General features: G+C 38.9%; 1 protein-coding gene across 1 annotated transcript; it reads left to right on the top strand.

Annotated features, from left to right (window-relative positions):
- Positions 1-6,341: 6,341 nt before the first annotated feature.
- On the top strand, positions 6,342-15,163 carry CCDC122 (coiled-coil domain containing 122; the record flags this gene model as incomplete). Its single annotated transcript, XM_082004873.1, has 4 exons — positions 6,342-6,470; positions 8,674-9,072; positions 10,237-10,353; positions 14,999-15,163. The coding sequence occupies exons 1-4, from the start codon at positions 6,357-6,359 to the stop codon at positions 15,161-15,163; spliced, it is 795 nt and encodes a 264-aa protein (XP_081860999.1). The 5' UTR covers positions 6,342-6,356.
- Between the last annotated feature and the right edge of the window lie 10,785 nt (positions 15,164-25,948).

Here is a 25,948-nt window from a genome sequence, read left to right as displayed (position 1 = left end):
ATTCCAGGATATTTAAAGATCCCTACAACTGCCGAGTGGTCAGTGACAAAACATGAAAAACAAATGAAAAGGCAAGACGGCATCGTTAGTCCAAATGCAGAGAGTTATGTTATTAAGGCAATGCATTCAGTGGTAACTGTGTAGAGAAGGTGGCATAGCATTAATTACTGTCTTAGGATTTCCTCACTGCATCAAAATAAATTTCAGCAAAACTAGGGGAAATTGAAATTATTATGTATTTATTTAAGCACTTAGGTATTTCCTTACCGTTCTGCCTACCTCAGGTTTTTTCCAGGTCAGGGATGATAAAAGGTTAGTACATAACATTAGATTTACTGAGTCAATTAACCCACATTAGCCTAATGGATCTTCTTGACTGTTGGACCCTCCTCCAGCTCGCATGAAGGGAACCGGAGGTCCCTCAGCTTGCTGGGACTGGAGGAGTTTCTGTAACAAGTTTTTTGGAGGCATTTTACACACTTGTCGCTGAGGTGGAGATCAAGTCTGCTACCCCTCCTGGCAAGCTGGGGTGCTGGGCTGTGAGCGCAATGACATCTTTCCCACAGGCCTCCGCAAGACTTTTTGCACTTCTCCCTTTCGCCTTACCAAAAGTATCAACTTGCTAATTTCTGACTTCTGTGTGGAGAGGCACATGGTCGGTATAGTTCTTCCTTTCAACACGCACAGGAACGCAGCACAGATTACTGAAACTTCACCTAGTAACGCAAGAACTAACAGAACTAAATGAAAATAATACAATACAGGGCACAGCTTGCTGCCTCAGTTTTTCCAGTAAGGTAACTGCACTCTTTGCTCTGAAATCAAGACACATTAAGCTTATCCAGAATCATCCTGAAGCTTGTCTTGTGGCCCATGGTGTAATTCCAGTTTTTATGTAGGGTTTTTTTTTTTCCCCTTTTCTGGACTTCGTTGATCCAAGCACAGCCAGGATGCCTACCTGTGGAAACTTGTCCATCCATCTCCTCCTCTCTCTGTTGCTATGAGAGCCTATTTTACATACCCTCTCAGAAGTGTCTTACTCTCTTTTCTCTGTCTCTGATAATTTTTCAGTTTCCAGTGAAGTTTCCAGAGGTCTGTAACAGAAGAGTAGATCCCTTTGCTTTGGTAATCTTGAACAGCTATTGACATTACATGACTAAGCACCATGCTTGATCTAGGAGGAATACATGCAGCTTCATCACCAGTTGTAAGACCACATAATCATTTAGAGTATTCCTTAACACCATCACTTTTCTGCACGGTAACAAATTGTGCATGAATATTAATTCCCTTGCAGGAAAATTAATATGTCTGCAGGAACAAGGGACTTGAGAATCTTTTAAGTCTTTGAAATCAATGCTCTGCTACCAGAACTAACCGTATCAGATAATGCCTGGAACTATTTTCCTGCCCCAAATCCTCATTCCTCACGTAGCTACATGCATGCTCTGGCTTCACAGTACTTCATTATCTCACAAAAATACCGCTTCTGCATGTACTTAAGGCCTACCACTATGGTGGACTTGGTGTCCTCCTTGGTATTTTGTGGTTGACAATGGACTCCCAGAGTTTCTACACTAAAATGAGAGGTCAAAGACCTTTCTGGTTTTAATGGAGTGTTTATTCAGAGTAGGTTTTACAGAAAACATTCTGTATTTTCTTCATTGTTCTTTCCCCCAGACTGGAAAAAAAATAATTCTGACTGAAAATTATGTTTTCCTTTCTGCGAGTTGAATGCTTACAAAGACTAATTAGTGACTATCAAAACAGGTGAACTAAAAGTATCAGAATGTGGCAGCAGATAAAAGCATCTGCCAAAGAATTTATGACTCTTGATTTTGCTCAGAGCATTATTTGCACACAGCTGATAACAGATTTTAGATAAAACAGCTTGCTAAGAAAACAGTGTCAAAACAGACTCATGTCAAAGACCATGACTTGGGAAATCAGAATATTTCCTTCCCTACCCTGACACTCTCTGTGGGAGGTCTCTAAGAGTATGACATGATCCCAATCTAGGTATAGCTAATAGCCCCAGCAAAGACAGTACAACAGGGGGCTGTAGTGGATAAACAAATTATTGCTCCACTTCAGATGTGTCAGTAGTAGAAGGTAAGTAGATTTCATTGCTGTGCTCATACTTCCCCTGAAAAATACCACCAAAGAAAGGGTGGAAAGAAAGTGTGTGTGAGGGAGAGGTAATTGCCTACATTGTTATTAAGTTGTGTGTGTATTGCAGAAAGTCCACAGGGGCAATTATTGGGATGTACACAAAGAAACAATGGGGCTGATTCACCCTCCTATCTTTCCAGTTTTGCATCAAGGTGTTCTACTGAGATCAGTGGTGTCAGAAGTAAATTTGCTTACAGTCCTAATAAATTTTTTTACTACTTTCTAAGTCCCCCAAACAAAAGTCTTCTCAAAATACAGGCTTGCCAAGCACAGCAATGTTTTAGCGTATGAGAAATGCATTCATGCTTATTCAGGTTTTAAGCAACATGCTCTACAGCCCCAGCGTCCCATGGAAAGTCTCACTGCACGTAACCACATCAGGAAAGATTAGGTGCATTTATTAAGGAGCTGCTCATTTCTGTACAAAATGCAAGACAAATACTTGCACAAACTTGAAGCCAAGGCCACCCATTAGCTGTTTTGCTCACTCTCTGAAATGCTGTCAGTAGAAACATTTGGACGGTAAAAAGATTCTCCTGCACAGATATCAAGACAAAGAACATCATAGAAAATTACAGATAATGAGAAGAGAGGAGAGGTGAGGAGGGTAACAAGAGTGAAAAGGAGAAAGGCAAAGTGAATACAGAAAATAAACAATGAAGGAAATAAAACCAGACTGCAGAGAAGAGACAGCTCAGGGTAGAAAAAAGATCCACAAAGCAACTTTCAAAAACCCCAGAAATCTAATTCTGAAAGCTCACAGTTGGTTAAGACAAGATTGCTGGCAATCTCCTGCACCTTTGAATCCTACTGGTCACCATATCTTCTTACAGAAACTCAGAGAACTGACATTGTTTTGGGAAAATTAAAAAGGCAAGAACTATTTAACGTCTGCCAGAAAGAGATGCCCAGGGAAAGGAAACAGGTCATGAAAGAAGGCCAAATGAACAGGGATAAGAGCTCATTTGTAATAAAATTTCAACAGCAAAGACCAAAAAAATGGGGGAACAAAGAAAGACAGAAAGAAAAAAAGAAAATTGGATTAAAATAAACCATTCTTCCTCTCTTAACTTTGGGGTATTTAGGCAAGGTTGAAGAAACAGAAATCAGCACTTACAATGAAAATATTGAAGTACATGCAGTTTTCATAAAAAACCTCAAAGTTTAAAATACAGCAGTTTACTTACACAGGTAGACAATCCTTTTAAACTCCTGAAAGATATCATCTGAATAGAAACACACATTACCAGCTTTATATAGCTGTCAGTCTTGCAGCTGATTTGTACAAGATGGAAATTCCTATTCTACGTAAGATTGGAGTGGGAACCTGTATTTCTTCTTTGTGATGAGACCCTGCTTTGTTGCTGTCAGTACCCACAGGAAATAACAAACTGCACTGAAAAGCCCCAACATAATTAAGTGCCTGGGTAGCATTAAACCCGGAAGCAGCATTAACCCTGCCATGGAACTTGCTGCTGTAATCATATGTGCTAATGCATCAGCTTTGCACAATCTCAAAGAGATTCAGAAACGTACGGCATAGCAAAACAGAACAAGAACATATAGAAGTTAAAGGAAAACTTGTACAGACTGAAAGACTTCCCTTTTCTGAGCTGTAACTGCATGTTCCAGTGAAGAATTTAGCAGTCAGTCAAGAAAAAGTATATTCAGAAAGACATAGATAGAGAGGTTATGAGAGGTCAGTCTTCAGGGCCACAGGCCTGAAACAAGGATGGCAATTTCTCCTTGGAGCGGTCAGAAATTTCGCAGAGCTCTGTAAAAAAAGTCAGAATGTTTTGACAGGACAATACAAAGGTCAAAAGCCAAGTCGGGGAATGAGGGATTTCTATCAGGCTTTGTCCAAGAATCATGTGATTATAAATATGTTTTCTCAACTGTGCCAAAACCATAGTCGTGTCAGGTAAGTATATGACAACTTAATAAGGACAAGAAAAAAGTAAAGGTAATTTTTTCATAGAGAGGAATTCATAACATCTGATTTCCTGTGAATTGCTGTCCTATGTCTCGTGTTCCCTCCTTCCCTGCAACTGCAGTAAACCTACATTTCTGCCAGGTCCATGACACATCTTGGGTGTCCCCCATCATTTCCCCTCCTGCTTTTCCTCCTTGCATACGCTGGGCAGAGGAATGAGAGCTGAATCCTCCTGGCTCTCCCTCCCAAAGGGAACCGATGCAAGTATCTTGTCTTTGCTCCACCCAGCCACCAATTTTCATTAAGTTTGCAAAAAACGGTTCTCCCTGAGACTTTCTGCCCCACTGTCAAACATGTCTGAACTAGGTAATTAAAAATTAACAGGGGCACTTAACGGAGAGAGACCAACACAACCATTTTCTTTCCTTCAACCAGACTAAGGAAGAAAATACAATTACTGGGGTTATTTTTGGTGCAGAATGCTGAGAAACGATAAAGGTCAGAAAATATCCAGGATACAAAACGATATTGAAAAATGACAAATGGCTGTTATGTCCCCGGCTGAAGTATTACATTCAGCTTTCTGCCATTTCAAAAAAGGGATGAAATAAGCAGCTCGTGTGCAGAGATGAGCGATTAAATTATAAAAATCGTGGGATTTAGGGTTAAAAATCCTTAGGCCAGAGTTCAGAGGAATACAAGCGGGTGTGAAACAAGTCTGTGGCTGTAAAACTGGGCAGAGTGTAGAGCAGGAGAAACTGGGCCACGTGTCTTCTTCGCAGCCCAGCGGTGCTCAGCAAAACTTATGTTCTTTGCAGCCTACATCAAACGCTAAAAAATTATGACAGAACATGCAGTTTAATACAACGAATTAGGTAACTCGGGGAACTTACAAGCAAAAAAAAAGCCAAGCAAAATTGCCTCAGCCACAGGGTGAGCCAGGCTGTGGCCACACCGCCAGGGGCCCCATCGTGAAGCCCCCACCCCATTTCTGACAGGATGAGTTGTTCCCGCCGTTTTTTCTCCCTCTCCTGCCGCAGGCAGCCCCCCCGCTCCGGCCCTCTCTGCCCCTTGGCCGCCGGTAACGGCCGCGTTTCCCTCATGCCGCCTCCGCCGCTCGCCTTCCTTCGCCGAAATTCTCCGACGCTCCCTAAAGCCCCGCACGCCGCGCCGCGGGGCCGGCCCTTGGCCGACGCTCCCTGGGCCGTTGGCGGGCGCCGCGCGGTTTGGGCGGGAAAGGGCGGCCATTGCAGCCCTCCCTGAGGGGGCGCGACTGCGTGAGGGGGCGGCTGGTGCCGCTCCTGCTTCTCGCCCGGCCGCAGCGGGCGTGGCGGTGAAGGGTGGTGGCCTCGTCGTGCCGGGGCGCCTGGCTCGGCTCTGTTGGCGTTTCGGTGCTTTTGGAGGGCTTGGGACTGTGCGCCGCAGCGGCAGGCCTGCATGGTGTTGGGGGGTGTGGAGTGCTGGAGCCGGGCAGAGGGGGAGAAGCGGGCGTGCACAATTTCAGCAACAGCCCTAGACATGACATGGTAGATGCGGTTTCCTATTCAAGACTCCCAACCTTCAGGCACAGTTCGTGGGTCATCTGAGTGCCGTTTAATATATTGGGCCTGAAGATGCATTTGTGCCAGGCCCATTGCATTTTCTTGAGATTTGGATGTTGCTTTATATAACAATACAGATTTTCTTCATGAACTTACTCTATCCGAAGTGACACAGAAATACTAAATATTTTTTCATCACTGGGAGGGTGTCTTTACAGTGATAATAGTTTGTGACTTTCAGTGTGACAGCCTTCTCAACACTTTATCTTACATTAAGGATAATTTAATAGTTAATATACTAGGCAGTTGCAGAATGGTAATTGCAATACTGTTAATATTCAGGCTAAATAGGACAGCATGCTCTCATGCATTTAAGATGTTCTGAAGATGCTTTTAAGAACTATGACTATATTTACAAACTGAGGATCTGATGTGTGGAGAAGCCGGAAGAACATTGCAATACTTTATTTTATAAAATTCCGCATGCAAGTGTTCTAATTCTTGATCATTTGCTTTGAGTATCCACCCATCAGTAACCTGTTCTTGTTAATAAAATATAAACCAAATGAAATAATGTATTGATCTGGGATCCCATAGGAAAGGCCTTAATATTGTTCTTTTTCATTAACAGTTAGGAATTAAATAAAATGGTGATAAAACAATTAAATCCTTTTTTTTTATGTCCCTACAGTTCTGCACTTTTGCCTAAAATGGCCCAGCAAAATTCTCCATCACTAATTGAAGTTGTAAAACAAGTTGCGGAGCGGCAGCGTTCACAAGCATCAGAGATAGGAAAAAGTAAAACAGTTCTTTTCCAATTGCAGGTAATAAGCCTTGTTTGGAGTAGTTTAATTAATTTATTTTTTTTCATTAGATGAGGAAGTATTCCTATGAGCAAGAGAAGCTGATGGTACTTCATTTTTAATTAGTGTTTCCATTTAAGTGTAAGGCAGCTGTTCTGTTCCTGTGTGTGGCATTTAGGCTTCGCCAAAACTGTGTATGAGTATTGTCATTTGTAAGGCTGCAACATTGCTAAGACTTCATTAGAGCTAGGTTATAGCAGAAGCTTTTATTTTTTATTTGGAAAAAAACAAAACAAACCCCAAAACCCACTGAAATAGCAAACCCACAAAAACACAATACAAAGTTAGAGCGCTCTGAATTTTTCATAGTGATTTCCTGTTAAATTAATGGGAAAAAATGGACTTTAAAAGCATCTTTTTGGGCAGATTTTCACCAGACTCTATAATTTTTTCTTAGCATCTTTTTCATACAAAATATGTTTTAGTTTGTGTTTGGAGTGGGTGTCCTAAATAGTCATTAAATACTGCTTTTATTTAGTAAGATTTTGTAGAACACTGGATACATCTAGTTTTTGTGAAGACAATGTAATCATTTCTGTTCTAATCTCTCACATAAATTATTATTTAAAACTTTCAATTATTATTTAACCTTTGAGATCAAATTTCTATTGAGAGACTTATATTTAAGTCTGAGGAGAGACACAATAGCATTCAGGCATTTCTGAGCACTGGAGAATGCAAATGGTAGAGTTTACATAGTAGAGTTCCTATTACAACATGTGTGAATGGCCTTACAGCTGAAAGAACTGAGATTTGGAATTTTGTACAAAGGTAACTTCTCTGAAGGAGCAGTGAAAACTTTTATTGCTTAGGAATATCAGTTGACTGGCCACACCTTGCAAGAAGCTTTCTCCTAATTACAAAAGCCCAAACCCTAGGAAATTCCATAGAAACAACGTTAGCAGAACAGTGAAGTTAAATACTTAGGAACTTAAAGTCAGAATACAGAACTGCTTTTTCATCTTTACATCTATTCCCATGTGTGCACATCAACAGAAGACATGGAAAACAATAATTTCCTTTCCAAAATTGAAGATCTTTGCCATTAAGATCTTTTGTATTCCTGTCCTCAGTAAATGGTGCCTGGCAGTGACACCAATCCTGCTAAAACTGTAGCCCAAGATTTCCCAATTAAAAGTTACACAAAACCTTTTTGTTCTTAACATTTAATAATGTCTTAATCTATTCAAGACATTGAGTAAGAGATTTCATAGCACATGTAATGCTTCCATTAGGGAAAAGATAATAGGTGACATAAATCATGATGCTAATTCTCTCAATGCATTACTGTTGGCTGTTACTTTGGGTGGGATTCATCATAGCTAGCTTACATCACCTACAAGTCAGATGTTAAGCCTGTATTAGTCATCTAGGATCCCTCGGTGGTCATCAGAGAGATAAACATTTCTGAGGCAGCAATTCAGCCCTCCTGTCTTAGATTTGCATGTAGATGTGGCGCTTAGAGACATTGTTTAGTGGTGGATTTGGCAGTGTTAGGTTTACGGTTGGACTCAATCTTAAAGGCCTTTTCCAACCTAAATTATTCTATGGGTCTATGATTTCTTATGATGGGTTGAAGTACTACTTCCTGGAGTTGCTCACTTCTTGTCAATGAGAAGATGTAGAGGCCTTTTTAGGACTAGATGCGTATTTTTTAGGGGGTTAAAAATAGCTGGGATTAATCCTACTCCCAAATACTACTGTCATAAAGGCCAGATTAAAAACTTCAGTAGAACAGGCTAGTTAAGCTCCATCACCCCAAACACCCTATGTGTTTTTGTGTGTTTGTAAGTGATTTTTGGCATCATTAGTTATTTTCAGTCTGATTAGGACTTAAACAGATTTCATCTCTAAACAAACTTTAGGATCGTGTTTGATCTGTCATGTCCTATGTATCTGCGAATACAAAGAGTTTAAAGTAATTTCAAGGATAGTTTATTTCATATTTTAGACTCAGTCTAAGGCGTGAGAAGTCTAAGATGGTATTCTAGCATTGTGCCTCTAAGGTAATGATTTTAGGAAATGAAACTCTAATCTTCCATTCAAACCACATTAAACAAGTGAAAAAGAAGGCTGTTGACTAAATACAGGTTACAGTGTTTAACTAGATACCTAGTACACTCTCAAAAAAATGTTCTTAAGTGAACACTGAAATATTTTACAGGCAAAGTTTCAGGAACTAGAAAAAGAAATGGATTCTATTCTGTTAGAAACAAAGACGACAGAAAGGGAAATATATCTGCAAGATGATGCCATAGAATTGACAAAATATCGCTGTGAAAATCTGGAGGCCCAAGTCAGAGCCCTATATTCTGAAAATTTAAAGCTGAGGCATGATGCAGAAAAAGTACAAGAAGAGTTTGAGATAACATTTGCAAGAAATAATGAATATCGGGAAAAAATAAAGGCTCATAAACATCTCTTTTGGGAGGTGGAAAGTAAAATGCCAGTTATTATTGAGCTTGCTAAAAAGAAAGATGTTGTTAAGGAATTACAGACAAAGAAGGAGGAGTTAATGCGTCATCTCCAGAATCCAGAAGGATCTGTTATGAAACAAGTGCAGGTACCATATTTCCTCTCTGATACTTTTCTTTTTGTGTGAAATAATTTCGGCATAGTTTAGCTAATACAATTATTTTGTCTAATATATTTTGGTTCATGAGGGACTGACTATGGGGAACATAGGTAATTTATAATGCTACATTAATTGAAGAAATTTTGACTTCAGTATGCAGTAAGAAAAAAATCATCAGCCATTGTTATCTATATGTTACTGTAAAAGTCAGGTTCATTCTATGTGATTGAATGAACTCAGCTATGAAAAAAATTACAGAGCTGTAAATTAAACTGTATGCCAAGCTATTTGTGGGCTTCTTTGGGTTGTTGGATAAACTTACATGGACACTTTTCAGAATTCTGTGGAACATTGCCATGTTGTTATATATGTAAGAGCACAATATTCTTTTAACTTTGCTGTCAGGTAACAAACTCCAGTTGACCTGTTTTCCAACAGGAGGTAGATTTGATGAGATGATGATAGAAAAGAGGAGAGAGGAAAAATATATTTGTTTTGGTATTCTAGTTTAACACTGTTGTTTTTACTGGACACTAATTGCAATACTTATTAAAAAATACCATGTAGGAATTTTTCACTGTAAAACTTTACCAATATATGAACAAACTTCGAGCATGAAGTTGAAATGGGATCGCAGATGTCAACTCTGATGCAACTTGCGTTACTGAAAATCTGGTGTTATTCTATTCACCTAAATTGATGAAAATTTGGTTGTACAAGCAAATCTGTAAATACTGATAAAGACTCATTAACATTGCAATTCCCTATGAGAAAGGAAAATGTCTCAAATATTACATTAAATACTCTTTGATTTTGCAGTAAATTAAATTTTAAACAAAATTAAGACCACCAAAATGAGTTCAAATTCCTGTATTGTTTTAGTTGTTTGCATATTTCAGATCAAGAGTATATCTTCTTAAGTATCTAAAGCCATGTTATAAATTATTTTAATTATTAATTTTAATTGCAGTTCTTAAATTAGCATTAATTTATGTACTATTAATTATTTTAATGTGAAATTGTTTATTACAGGTTTTTATCTTGTCTCTATTAATGGAGACTGTTAACATGTGGCATTTTTAATAAAGCTTAATAGATGTACTGTGCAACTTTTTAAGGAAGGGATTTCTGTATCTTGACTTACATCTGCAGGAAGACATTACACTTTTAAAAAGGGAAATCATAACATTGAAAGAGTTCATCAATAAAAAAACAGATTTGCTGGAAGAAGAGAAAAAAATGCATGCTAAGCTTAGAAAAGAAATTGAGGTGAGTCATCTGAATAAAATATGACAGAATTCTTGACAGTATGTAGATAGTGCAAATGAAGTTTGAAGTACTTTATACACCGTTGCTGGCCATACATTATTCAAGTATATACAGTAACCATTGTATCTTAACTTCTTGATACTGATAGTCTTTCTAAAATTCAGAACTTAATTGCTATAATGAGAAAAATTGAAGTTTAAGAACATTTCGTCTTAAATTTTTTAAGGTGGAGTTCAGCTGTGAACTTTTGGAATGACATCCTGAAAAGAAAGATCACTGAATAATAGTAAAGCAAAATGCAAGTTTTTTTATTTCTGTAATGCTTTTGAAATACTTTAAATTTCACTGCTAACTTGATGATTCATGACTTGCCTCATGGTTCCTGATAACTCATCAATAGGACAATCAATTGCACCAAGAAAATGGACTTCCTATGAATCTCCCTAATTTGAGCTGACATTGAATTAGGGATAACACAGCAGCCGCTAATTAGCTGCCAAGAAAAAATTCTGATAAATAGTTAAACCCTTCTCTTTTTAAATAATTGAACTATATTTTACATTTTGTTCCTTACTGAAATACTTCGTATGTCTAGATAGTTTTTAGTTGGAAGTTTCACATCATTTATCTTTTTAGTTCAAATAAATGCCAGAAAATCTAATGAGCAAAGCTTGATAATAAAAAGATTAACTGATATGAGGTTAGCTCTATTGCCCATTGCAAAATGTAGGAGGAAAAAAATTAATTTTTCATGTGATAGGGAACAGCAGAGAATTTAAAACTGAAAAGCAAAACACAGCCACTTTAGAATAGGTCTATGCTATTCAGCATCTGATAAAATATTTTATTATCAAGCCAATATCCTCCTAAGAAAGTTCTCTAAACCCAAAGCAAAATTAGGCAGCCTAAAAATAATGTTCTTCTCTGTTACTGCAATCAATTTAATTAAATAGTGAAGGTTAACCTGTTCTTCAGTTGTTTGGATTATACAATCTTTTCGTTTCAGAAGGAAGCAGGTTTAAAAATGGAGTCTTTTGGGGTATAATTTTCTATTAAAAGCTCTCTGGAAAACAGTCCAATTTTTAATATACAAATTGGCAGTGGAAAAGCAGAAACATTAATACCTAGCAGTCCTCAGCACAACTCAGGAAAAGAATACTCAAGCCAAGCATGGGAATAAAGTGAGACATGGATGAGGTTCCATTGAGCTGCAGTGGTGGGATTCAGCTGCAGACTGCTGACACCTAAATGTGGTCATTTGAATGCAGGTGGCTACATGTGAGACAGACAGGTTCCGGTTATAATCACTGGAGGTGTAGTCAGTGCAGTTGATGTATTCTATAGATCAATTCAGTTGACCATATGTAGGTGTTTACAGTAGGGTAAGCTGCATAATTTGTTTTTTCTAGAATTTACAGTATGCATTGGCTACATTTTTGTCAATCAAAACAGGAATGTAGACATGTAGGTTGCACGTACACCTCTGAAGCTAGGTGTCTTAATCTGCAGAGTGAACCCACCTCAAGGCTTCAGCCCTTGTCATAGGACTTTTATATTTTTCATGGATTCTCAGCTTCTAGCACTGCATAGGCCAAAAGTAACTGACCTTATAACCTCATGAAATTCAACAAGGCCAAGCACCTTGGTTGGGGCAATCACCAACATCAGTACAGGCTGGGAATGAATGATTGAGAGCAGCCCTGCTGAGAAGGACTTGGGGATGGAAAATTGAACATGAGCCTCAATTTGCACTTGCAGCCCAGAAGGCCAATCATATCCTGGGCTGCATTAAAACCAATGTGGCCAGCAGGTCAAGGGAGGTGATTCTGCTCCTCTGCTGTGCTCTGGTGAGACTCCATGTGGAGTACCTGTGTCCACCTCTGGAGCCCTCAGCACAGGAAAGACATGGACCTGTTGGAGCAGGTCCAGAGAAGGGCCACGAAAATGATCAGAGGGATGGAACACCTCTCCCATGAGGACAGGCTGAGAGAGCTGGGGTTGTTGAGCCTGGAGAAGAGAAGGCTCCAGGGAGACCTTATTGTGGCCTTTCAATATATAAAGGTGGCTTGTAATAAAGACAGGGAAAGACTTTTTAGCAGAGCCTACAGCAAGGTAGCAGGACAAGGGGCAATGGTTTTAAATGGTTGAAAGAGGGTAGGTCTAGATTTGACATAAAGAAGAATTTTTTTATAATGAGGGTGGTGACACACTTCACAACTTGCCCAGAGAAGTTATCATTGGAAGTGTTCAAGGTCAGGTTGAATGAGGCTTTGAGCAACCTGATCTACTTGAAGATGTCGCTGCTCATTGCAGGCTGGTTGGAACTAGATGATCTTTCAAGGTCCCTTCCAACCCAACCCATTCTGTGATTCTATGATTCATGAATTTGCAAAGAGCATGTGAGCTCCCAGGTTTCTGAGCCTCCAGATACAAGAAAACCATTGTGTCTGATTAATGAGTTTGCTGTTGCTGTAGGACTTCTGGAGTCTTGATTAAGCAATGATTAAGCATTCATCTACGTCTGCTCCCATACAGCCCTTAAATGCCTACAGAATTCCTGTTGAGGCCTTGTTAACAGCTAAGCTGGCACTCAGACAGAACGGACTGACTTCACAGCCTTGGTGCTCCCCCTTTGCCTCAGTGTTCTTTCAGGTTTCCCACAAAGATTTTCCCAACTAAGCACATCGTGTAGGAATGTAATTCAGAATGGCTTTCTAAAGCAGCTGAATTTTGGAAAGTTAAAAAAGTATTGATTGAAAGTCTTTCTGCAAGGAAATTTCTGCCTAGGTTTCCTTTTTTTTCCCAAGGGAAGTTGGTGATCTGACACTGCTAAATAATAAACCCTACAATTAATAAATAACTGGGATGCTTCTTATCAGGTGGGGGGGCTGATGGACTTTTAAGGCCGTTTGTAAAGACTTTGTCCCACTCCCTTTCCTGAGCACCAGCCCCACCACCCATCTCTGGAAGAGCAGAGCGTGTTCCCAGCCTTGGACAGGGGTGTCAGGATAAAGCAGGGTGGTTGCCTATGGAGGGACAAGGCTTAAATCATAAAGAATAATTCAAGACATCCACAAATATTAGAAAAATAGGTTGTTATGCAAAAATAATAGGAAAGAGAAAGCTCAAAAGGCTGCATGTTCCTCTGCTGCCCTCCTTACCCCACATCCGTGTGTAGCTGTAGTATTCTTGACAAATGCTTGTCTATCCTGTTCTTGAAGGATTCCGGTGGTGGAGATTCCACAGGTGCCTGGACAGTTTTTTTCTGATAGATAACTTATATATACACAAGGCCTAGTAAAAAAGCAAGCTTCCCCCTCCCCTCTGTCCATTAAGCGTATTAGTACTCCCTGCCTCAGCAGATGTGCTGGGCAGTTCCCAATAATCACAGAATCACAGAATTAAGGTTGGAAAAGACCTTTAAGATCATCAAGGTCCAACCATCAACCCAACACCACTAAACCATATCCTGAAGTGTCACATCCACACTTTTTTGAACACTTCCATGATGCTAGGGACACACTTCTAAAAAAAGCAGATAATATTGATCATAGATGTTTCAGTGTCATACAGCTTGGTCCTAGGGCTGTTCAGATACTGCAAGCACTCATTCATATGAGTGAATCTGACAGCGTCCCTCAAAAAGTTGTGAAGGATTATAGTGGAGAGCCAGGCAACATGAAGAAAGACAACCCCTCACCAGTAAAAGGCATCAGTGTAATTTATAAAATATTAGTGAGGGAGAGAGTTAGTTATACGTGAAATTTAGGCAGTGAGACTTGCAGGAAGTCACTGCCAATGCTGTAGTTCTGATGCAGCTGTGCACCATCATGTGTATGTTAAATAGAGTGTAATAATGCTTCAACAAGCAGACACAAGAATAATTATACACTACCACTCATATGCCATTCAAACTAGTGTAAGCAAGCCCAAATTTTCATTAAGTGAATACCCATTATTTTCATTTTTATTATAATAAATGTTTCATGCTTTTACACAGCAGAATACAAATCTTCAGAGGGTCATCTGCAGCAGCTGTTCTTCACATAAGGCAGCAATGGGGGCAAAACTGATACAGTACTGTGTTGCCACAGTATTACCTTTCTAAGGAAAACATAGATTTTTAAGTGCGGTGCAACAGTAAAGATGCTACTACAGCCATCTAGTACCTCATTTGTGTTCTAATTTATACCCAAATACACTTGTCAAAGAATGAAAATTTATCCTTTCTTACCTCTCACATTGGAGCCTGAAATCTTCCACATGCAGAATATTGCCACAGCTATGAGATGCTGACTCTTTGGGTGGGATTTACTTTGTAAATTTAGATTTTAGACATCTACAGAGCAGATGATACCCACATTGAACTGCTCACATAAGCTTTTAGTGGGACGGAGCTTTTCTTCCCTTAGTGGGAAAGATAGGCATGATTCATATTGTCCTAAAGCAGATATCTGAAATAAGTAAGATTAATTGCTTCCTAGATGTCTCTGTGCCTCTTCAGTAGCTATAAAATGAACATGGAATGACTTGGTCAATTCACAAATGTCAGATTCTACACTTAGAGTTAGGTGAGCTGAACCCACGTCTGTAAATAGTTTTACTTGAAAGAAATTTTGAAGTGAATTTTATTCTATTTTATTAGGTACAGAATAAAAGATATGATGCTATCCTAAAACGTTTGCATTGCCAGCTGAACAAACTCCATTCAAATAAAAGACAATGGCACTGGAACATTCAGCAGTTGGAGAAGAAGGCAGCAGAGCTAAGAAAGTGTCTTGGGGTAGTGGAGTTACAAAGTAGCATATAAAAGAAACCTAACAAGGCTACAATGTGGATAATCTTTTGCAGAAAGAGGAGCTTCTTTCCCGGAGATGCTACAAATAGTAAATAGCCCCATACCTGGGCCAGGCCTGAGTGATTTCTTTCTTTTTAAAGTTTTTCTCCCTTTCATCTGTGGCCTCAACCAGGCTGTGCTCAGTCTGTAATGCTTTGGAATAACTTTTTTACTGTAGCCAGAGGCTGTTCAGGAAGAAAGTTATTAGCATTTCCAGGTGTTTTCAAAATATGTGCCAATTTTATCTAAAAAGTCATTTGAATTCAACCAAATAGGATTTGAGGAGTTCCTTTTTATTCGATTAGATCTCTGAAGATTGAGATCTACATTGTTTTTCCTACAGAGAAACTGGTGCCAGTGTATATTTGCATTTTTTGAACACCAAGATTCCATATCTTTTATCCACATCCCTCATTATTGCAACCTACTAAGGAACTCAGAAAGCTCCGATGGCCTGTATTTTGCTGTGTGAGAAATTCATATAGAGGATGTTACAACCAGATGTCCTAGCATGGGAGACAAGGAGGACATAGGCTGTCCAGCTATAAAAGGCTTAAGGGGCAAGTATGCTCAGCGCTGGGCTTCAGATCATCTGACTTCAACTGTTCTAATATATATTAGCAAAGAGGAATGAGTAGGTAAAGAGAGGACTGCATCTGGACAGCTTTCAAAACGGAACAATTCACTCTCTAGAAATAGGAATGCATTTTTATAGATGATTGGTTATAGAGGAACTTGCTGTGTAGAGGATCTTAACTAGTACTAACCATCTAACATCTAAGTGCTTAATGTTCAGTAAGGTGATTCCTAACATAAATGACCGCCTATTAAAAATTCTTGTTAAAATAGTAGTGAAGAGTAAACATTTCTCTTTGCCTTCCTTTTATAATGTGCTTGGCATTTGAGGAATTTACAGTACTTTCTTCATTCCTATACTTAAGGTAACAATTCTGTATGGACATAACCTGTAACATTTATCTGTTCTATGAAAGTAGCTTTTTATTTGAGGTGTTGTCTTGAATAATTTAGATTTATCTTTACTCCTGAGTATAAAATGAAGATTTTAGCAAATTGAGTATTTACTGTGGAAACTGTTAAACTGCCTACATATATTGCTAGCTTAGGAAAGCAAAGTTTGAAATGCAATAATGTTACCAATTGTGTTAGAACATGCATATATTCATGTATATTTACATTTCCCATAATACGTTATTTCCCTTAATATGTTTTTTCACTTAAGATAAAGTTATTTTAAGCAATATGCCAACTCGTGAAGGCTCTCTCTCAACACTGGTAGACTCTCAGGTTTGTTTGGCTTGGTCTTTTCCCTTTGCAAGACTATCAACCAGGCCACTTTCATTAAAACAATAATGCAGAAATTAAAACCTCAATATCCTATGCTACAGTAACATTAATGTCATACAAACAATTTGCTGGGTTAAAACTTTTCTAGCCTAATTTATTTTAAAAGAAGACAAAGACATTTTAAAACTAACCCCTAATCTTAACCACCTTTCTCTTCTAAAGTTACTCACACATTCACTGCTGATGAGTTCAGAAAGCACCAACAGAACATTGAGTCTTATTATGTACATTACTGTAACATGACAACTGTTTATCCACACACAGAGCAAAACAGCTTGCATTTGATTAATGTATATCGTCTGGAAAGACTTGAAAAATTGGAGTATTTGCTGCCTTATTGGTAGTTTCAGTGATTAACTACTCTTCTTTTGTTTTGTATCATTTCTAACTTGAATTTATTCAGCCATCCAATGAAAACAGTGTACTTTATATCTTCTCCATAAAAATACTTATGCACTCTCTTCTTGCTGAATTAAGTAGAACAAGCCTTCCAATATTGTTGACTGTCAGATCTGACCAACAGCTTTAGCTTAATGTATCTCCCCAAAAGTGGTGCAACATCTAAAATTCTCAAGGTAAAGACTGCATGCCCTCAAATGTGCCTTTTACCACTGTAAAATGTCTTGTTTTCATATTTAGTTTCTAATTATTTCTGAACCAGAACAGTCAATGCAGCAAGATATGTTTCTTATCAGCTACACAAATTACTTCAGCCAAATTTACTTTGTCACTTATTACCATGGTTATAACAGCACAGTTTAACCTTGCACTTTATTACCAGTTGAAAGTAGCTCTAGCAAACAATCTAAACCTTCTCATGAAAGAAAAATATCACACCTTTATTTTTCTTTTTGACCAATGAAGATGTTCATTATTACTTCTCTGGGTATTAGGGCAGTTTCTACGTATCAACACATTTACAGCATGATTCACTCATATCAAGTAAATACCTTGGACCTACATTTTCCTTGTTCCTTTTCACAAATCTCAGTAAGTTTCAGTATCTCACATGACTTTTATGGTTCTTTTGTACATGTTTTGAAATTGCTTAATATAATTTAATAAAGGTGAATACAAGAGCTGTATGTAATACTCCCGTTAGTGCTAATACGCAGAGGAAATGTTCCCTTCTCCACAGAGGCCTTCCTAAGGCCTAAGTTGTCTAATACTCCTTTTTGCTCTGACCTTTGCAAGAGAGCTCATGTTCTTGCCTACTTGGGTCCTTGACCCCTTCAAGGGATCTCAGCTATGATCTCAGCTATTTCTCCTTTTTCCTCAGTGTAAAACTTGCTTTTTCAATATACATATTTAAATGGACTAAGCTTTTCTCAACTGTATCTGAAATACTCTGCTAAGTACAGAGGATTCTCCTACATCTGGTAATAGCTGAACTCCATATCAAAAAGAGCCCTGGCCATTTGTGATTCCCTCCAATTCATGTCCTGGTTTTCCTGAGAGGAAACTCAGTTGTGCAGGCCAGAAGGGAGTTGCTGTGTGGTTTAGCTGTATGCCTGTATGAATGGTGAGAGTTTTGGAAATTAAAGTACATCTCAGCTTCTCAGCTTTCCTGCCACAAAATGTAGCTATAGATTGAGTATTTAATGTGTGTCTGTGCTATGTATAACTGTTCTGCTCTCATTTAATTAAGAAATGATGCTTGAACTAAGTTTTACTTTAATTCCATATCAAAGAAAAATACTAGTATTGGTTGTAATACCAATACCTGTGGAATTCTACTATGGATATCCCCTTCCTATGTTAGATTTTCTTTAACAATTATCTGTGGAAATGTGTTAGCTAGTCCTTAATCCATTTTACTTATGCTTTACTGACTATATAGAGTATGAACTCTATATATGAACTCAGGTGTCCACCATGTTGCAAAAAGTCTGTTCCATCTCTGAAATAATTGGTTATAAGATATGGAAAATTATTGTCATCCTGCATCACTGTCCTAGTTAAATGCCACAATTATAATCTCTCATCCCACATAAACGTACTATTTGTGTGTTTCACTCGACTGCCTTGACACCCAAGTTGATTCATCTCTAATCTTTGAAGCTTTGATTGTCCTCAGTCCCCACCAAACTTGTAGAAGTTTAGTCACTGAGTACACCTGAAATCTGTATTCTGTCGTTTCATGTGCTAGACACCACATTTTTGCAGGATCAAATGTATTTTGCACGCTTCTGATTAAACGGAACTTTGTATCACACAGTATTTACATATTTTCTCAGTTGCATCATTTCTAACTTCCCATTCAATATTTAGCAGGTAATAAATATAAGAAAGGCATAAACATTTTACTGGTGAATTGCAATTAATCAGGAGAAAACTTCATCTGTGAAAAAACTCAGCTGAAACAAAGAAATATAAATTACTGCCTTCTCTAAACTAAGAGCATTCTGTACAACATATGAAAAAAGAAATGTATGTAGCTTTTTATAAAAATGTCTGATTCCAACAAATCCTGGCAACCTGCTGAGGCCACTTTTTCTTGGTACAATGTTGAACAGCAGTAGGTTGATCTCAGGGCATTTTTTTCCTTAGCAAGCAAGCACAGACAGTAGGAGAATGATCTATGATTTCTGGGGAATAACTCAGTGAATGCACTTTGTGTTCTTATTACATGAGGCTCTCCCAGCTCCCGGTGGAGAAGTGTGCTGCCAAACCTGTATCAGTCATTTCTGAGGATGGGTGTGGGGCTAAGGCAAGAATTTCTGGCTTCAGTGCTCTGCAGGCAACAGGGAGAGGAGTGACTGCCCACTCTGAACAGCAAAACAGACAGCAGGCAGCAACGGACGTGTGAATAAATAACACTGTGGAAGAAATTACCCACTAATGAGTCCTACCCACCGCTTAGTCTGAAGCACAGGAAACTGGGTTTATTCCAACAATATAGGGTAAATGAGTATAATAATACAATAATATAAGACAATAATATAATACAATAATACAGTAATATAATAAAAGGTATTGGGGGAACTCCACACTTGACAGGCAAACAATACAGCCATGGGATTACGTCACGTGATGCAGCAAACGTAATGATGGGTGCTAAAGGGAAGGATTTCCCCCTGCTGTAAGCTGACATTCCACGTACCCTTTCATGTTACCCAACAGCTTTGGATGCTGAAGCAGAGGAAATATGTCAGATAATACAGACATACCTGCTAAGATCTTTGCTCTCATCGAGGCTACATGTGATACACAACAGAAGAGGGGAGGTGGGTTGAGGCTGGACACCAATGTTACGCTGCTTTGCCTCTGTTGCAGAGTTCGCTTTGGCCCTCAGGAGAGACTTGCAGAGAGCCATGAGCATGAGAGTGACAGTAAGTGATGCCTGCTATTCTACTACGGTCTGTACATGGTACTTCAGAGGAAGAAGAAATCAAGGCCACACTGTGCATCAATGGTATGTCATGCTGCTGTGGGTGAAAAAAAACAGCCTCTAAGAACTCTTACCCAATTTTCTGAAATTCATTAATATATCATTGTCAAAGTAATTATTAGATCCATTCTTAAAATGCAGCAGCAGCATGTAGCTCTGAGTCACCTCAAGGCAGTGACTTCTTGAGGGATTCCAAACCATACTGAAATATTTTTCTTTTAATTGTCTACTTTGCAGGGCGCAAACACTTTTTCAGGGCAGGGTTAAGGCACTGCAATGAACTGCTTCAGAAATGTGGATCGAGCAAAAACAATTCTTTAAGCCTACTTAAAGTATCACACTCAATTCTTTCACTTGGCTTTTTCTAGCACTTAGAGGAAGCAACATGTAGCGACCTAACAAAACAAAGAAAAAAACCCAACCCACAAACTGCAAAGGACAAAGCAAGATTAACAAACAAAATCTCTACCCTCCCTACCCCCAAAAAGAAAGACAATTGCACTGCACATTCCCCACCTGGATGAAAGCAGACAGAGAAGACGGCTTTATCATGTCACTAAATAAAATTCTGGTTCAAAATGGTTGCTACAACAATGAGCAAAGGACAATGCTCTGTGTTGAACAGAGATTTCTCCTGTTAGGAAATTACACGAGTGTTTTGTTTCTACATTTTGCAGTAGCTTTTTAATTTAACATAGTCAAGTTTTACGTAGGTCAGTAAAATTCTCTCTAAATCTTTCCAAGAGCAGCAAGCTTCTTAATATCTCATTTTATTATAAATATTGCACACCATATATTCAGTACTTATTGACTAAATGTCACATAAAGGCTTCAGTGGTTTTCTATCATGTACACATTATATTAATTAATGTAATATATCACTTACGGTGTGTTCAACAAAGTTGTGAAGACTTTTCTGGAGTGGAACTAGCACCGACTGTTTGAAATCCAGTTGCTTTTTCCCCCACTGACAATAAAGTCTAATAGTTCCCTCTAGTGGTGAAATGGCTTTTTACACGGTAAAGGCACCTTTCATCCTTGTTTCGATTTGAAGGTCAATACTTACCGTGAGAATAGTTAATATTCCTACAGAACATGATGAATACTCCTAAATATTATTTTATTTATAAAAAGACAGTATAAAAAGGAGATGCTGAGTATTCTAACTCTTAAAACTGCACATAACAACTGGAGTATTCAATTTATTTATTCTTAATTACTGATCTGTTTTTAAAAGAGGAAGAATTTGGCAAATTTCCTCAGACCTTCTGTTCTAATCTGAGTTATAATGCAAAGTCCACTACAAATAGAAAGACTTCACATTTTTTTCTTAAAAACAATTTAAAAAAAAAGTTTTTGTGAGCTAAAAGCATTCTTCTCACTTTCTTCTTAGTAGGAACTATTCTGTCTAAGATCATTGGCTTCCAGCTGTTCGCTGAAAAATATATTTCAAAAAGATTAGGGCAGACTTATAGCTGACTAAAACTGGCTGGTAGTTATGGATTTACAACATATTATATAAACCCATGTTTTCAGGCTTCCTAAACAGCCCTGTGTGGGCTGGATCTTTTGGCCTGAAACTGCAGTTCTGTCTCAAGGTCAGTGTTCTGGAAAGCTTAAATATAAGGTATGAATGTCATCGCTTGAGGCTCCCAATATACTTGACGAGAGAAAGGCACCCCACAGCCGATTCAGTCCTTGTGTGCCTTATGGCAGAGTCTGGCTCTTTCCAGTCACTACAAAGGAATCCTAGAGCAACTACCCTTAATTTAAAAGACTCAATTAAATGCTTATTTTGTGTGAGATAAGCCCAGAAATAGCAGAGCCAGTCTGTTGTTTACCCATATTTAATGGTTTATTTTATGGCTATGTGCTCCGGAGCAAAGGATTGAACTTTGGCAGGGGCATTTGAGGGGAGAGGGAGAGCAGTTTCAGGCTAACCATCATGTCATTACCTACTTTTATCACCCTTTTTCAATATTGGCACAGAATTCTAATCTATTGAATCCTGACATTATAACATTCACATAAAATTTACATGAGTAGAGCAGCGGCCTTCTCAATCAACTTGGATGAAAGTTATCTGGGTCTTATGATTAAAATTTTGCCCTCAGGTTTTGTCATATCTGTCGCAGTGACTAAAGGATTGGAATGTCCTGCTCCAGTGCAGTACAAATGTGCTATCTACCTTTTGTGCATCTGTACTAAAATTATTGCCAACTCTCAAGTTATGAGTTCCTACTGTTGCTAAGACTTCTTTAGTCGCTAATGCATTTTTATTAGGTTAACTGATGAAGTTGGAAAAACAAGCAAACATTTTGGCAGGGGAGAGCTTGGGTATCTCAAGTTTTTTTCCCAGTTACATCTGTTGGTTCTTCCTTTATAGTCATGGAGGGAAGGAGACACTTCTAGGGGATGTTTCGTCTGAACTGCTTTGTATGATTGCATTAGGATGACAGGAATTGTGTTCTAAAAAGTCCCATTTCTCTCAATTGACTGTAAAGGGAGTGAAAGGTCACTGACTCAGATGTAAATAACTATATTCTGATGTCTAAAGTTAGGTAAGATGTACCCAAGTCTTATATCTGGCCTATGTCCTATGGCCTGTATCAGAAAGAGGGCAGCCAGCAGGTGTAGGGAAGTGATCGTGCCCTTGTACTCAGCACTGGTGAGGCCACACCTCGAATTCTGTGTTCAGGTTTGGGCCCCTCACTACAAGAAAGACATTGAGGTGCTGGTACATGTCCAGAGAAGGGCAACAGAGCTGGTGAGGGGTCTAGAGAACAAGTCTTATGAGGAATGGCTGAGGGAACTGGGGTTGTTCAGTCTGGAGAAGAGGAGGCTGAGGGGAGACCTTATTGCTCTCTACAACTACCTGAAAGGGGGTTGTGGCGAGGTGGGTGTTGGTCTCTTCTCCCAAGTAACTAGTGATAGGACGAGAGGAAATGGCCTCAAGTTGCACCAGGGGAGGTTTAGACTGGATATGAGGAAAAATTTCTTTACTGAGAGAGTGGTCAAACATTGGAACAGGCTGCCCAGGGAGGTGGTGGAGTCACCATCACTGGAAGTGTTCAAAAAATGTGTAGACGTAGCTCTTCAGGACATGGTTTAGTGGGCATGGTGGTGTTGGGTTGACCGTTGGGTCTTTTCCAACCTTAATGATTCTGTGATCCTTAAGCCACCACAGCCAGAACAGCATTATTAGTAAATGCTCAAAATTTCTTTTTTTTTTTTTTCCCCTTTATTGTCTTATTGCTGGCCACATATTTTTCTTTGTATTTTTCTAGCTTTTTCTATTGACTTCCTGGGCTGTAAGCTTCTCATTTATGTATTACATTCAACATCATGTTTTCCGTATGTTACACTGGGGAGCAGTGCGAGGCTGGTTCTAACAACTATTTCCGTTTGCTGGTGAACAAGAGTAGGCTTTTAGCTAGATTTCCTCTTTCTTGGTGGAGTACTCTTTGCTTTTTAAGCACCTTTTTAGTTTCTGTCATAGAACTCCCATTTTTCATTTGCTTTTTTTTCTATCTGCTTCTCCTCAGCCAACTTGACTCACAATTTTCATCAACCATGGGAAGTTAGGCATTTTGCAGCATCAGCTACTGTGCAGGGGATTCACCTTGCCTGTCTTGGACAGGACCTATTTAGAATTTAGTAACTCACATTCTGGTGGTGCCTTGCCCTTTGCATTGACTATGCGGGGGATCTGCATGGGAAGAAATTTACCTTTTGGATAACTAACATGAGGTGAGATGAAACATCCTAGGGCTCTAAGATAGGTGGCATGATTTGCCTTCTAGCAGTGCCTGTTTTCCTCTGTTGCCTGCAGAAGGAGTCCAGGGCAACTAGTTCTAAACTCATGGTAGATGATTAAAATTACATGACATAAATCCCATCTATCATCTCCAGTTATCCCTCACTGACTCCAGGCCAGGAATTAATACAGCTCTATCCATCGTAGTGAGACCATAATTGAGCTACCCTGTACTGAAAGCAGTAATACTTTCTGTGTTAAAGGATCACAAGGAATAATTTTAGAAACTCTAATAAGTTGTGTGACCTCCATGCTACATTTTTGAAATTGAATTCTCCCATGGCAAGACAATTGCTCCCCTGCAGTCTGCCTCTCACTGCAGACAAATCATAAGACACAATTCTGACATGGTTTCATGGTCTATAAAGACTCTCCCTCCTTCCCACCCTGCTGTATTCTCTTCTTGTCTTTTGTGTTTTAGCACATTGACAATTAGTTTCTGAATTATCTGGATATACAGACCAGCTAGCAGTGTCTTTATAATACTACCACTACATCATTCACTACTTTCACCTCCCCTAAACAAATTTTACCTAAAGATCTTTAGCATTCCAGTCATTGTGAACTATCTCACCAGTTGCCAATAATACTTGCATCAGTGAGAATTTCCAGTCTCTTCTTTGTAACCTAGACTTGTAAAATTAGTACCTAATGACCAGAAAAATGTGGAGCAGTTCCTTGTAAATGAGGATGAAGTTGGAAATGTAGGTAATAAACTTAGACAAGGATAGCAGGGGAATGTGAACGGCAGACAGCCACAAGCTGCAATTAGTGGAAGTAAAAGAAATGGGGAAAGGGAGAACAGTAGTACATAAGCCAGTGTTCATTTTATACTTCGGAGCCCATAGTGGAACGTGAGGTTCCTAAGTCTGAAAAATCCTCCACAGTCAGCAGATAATCTCATCTTGCTCCAGCTGCTGGGGAATCACAGTCTACTTTACTGTCAGTGTCCATTAACTCATGTGACAGAGACCTGTGCAGAAGACTTGAAGTATTGATCCTGATGTTGAGTCTATGAGCATTGGCAGGTTCTCCCAAGGCTACTTTTTTAAACTCGTTCTTTGAACTAAGCTATGGGGTTTGTTTGATGCTCAGTTTCCCAGGCAATGTCTTTCTCTTCCTCATGGCTCCTTCACCCTTCCACAGGGTGCAGTAGCTGCCTAAATTTTTTAAGGCAGTAAGTCTGGCATCTGGAGAGGTAGCACCTAGATCCTGTTGCAGCTCAACACTGCAGCTGCTCCTTCACCGTGTGACCTAATGCTCGGGTGCATTCAGCCATCATGGGACCAAACATTTTGCTGTATTCTGCACTAGAAAAGAAATGTCTTGAAAGTCCAAAGTGGAGGAGATTTTTCTTACTGACATTCTGTGTTATTCTGCAGGCTCTTCAGTGGTGTACGGTAGTTCCTACACCTCTAACACACCTGAGATCTGTTTTTACATGCAGAATTTGACTTTTGGTGAGTTACCCATAATAACAGAGGAATTCTATAGCTGAACTTTGAATCATACAAGGATTAAAGATTCTTACAGTAGCAGGTGGAGAAGAAAATCAGCCTAGTGCAGTTGTTATCATTTCCTGGTCTGCTTCTGAAAGAAGCTGTATGTACAAAAGATTTGATCTTCTAGATAGGAAAAGAAGGCAACAGATTGTTTGCATAACTGCACACAACCCCTCACCAAATTGATGGAAAATCTCATTTCTATAGCCATACCTATTTTAATGAACTTCTCCTTTGTAATTATTCAATTATCCATCCTGCTGCTCAAGAAAACCAGCATAATAACAATTTAACACAGCACTGCAGCAATTAGCACTCACAAAACAACAAAGAAACACCTCACTACTCAGAGAGGGATGAAAGTACGAAATCAAAAGTAACTCATTACAATCGTCTTAACACCACCTCAGGTCTTACTGTAGCAATCCCAATGTTTTGGTGGTTTTGACTCCTTTCCTTTTATACCTAAAAATAAGCTACAGAGAATGCTTATTCGATTTTCAGAAATATAGTAAATAAGAATTTCAAACCCTTTTTGTTTTTCTGTTGAAAAGTAGGAGCTAATATATCAGTTGCTGATTTACTGCAGCTTTTATCTAGTCTAACTCTGCTCATTTCAATAAGTCTGGAGTTGAAAAAAGAACCGTATGTTGGCAGCTACACCTGTAGGTGGTTTAGTTGTC

The sequence above is a fragment of the Phaethon aethereus genome (genome assembly GCF_964289735.1).
Source record: "Phaethon aethereus genome assembly, chromosome: 1".
Taxonomy (NCBI): Eukaryota; Metazoa; Chordata; class Aves; order Phaethontiformes; family Phaethontidae; genus Phaethon; species Phaethon aethereus.
Note: the sequence above shows the minus strand (reverse complement) of the source record. Positions and strands in the feature narration are given on the sequence as shown.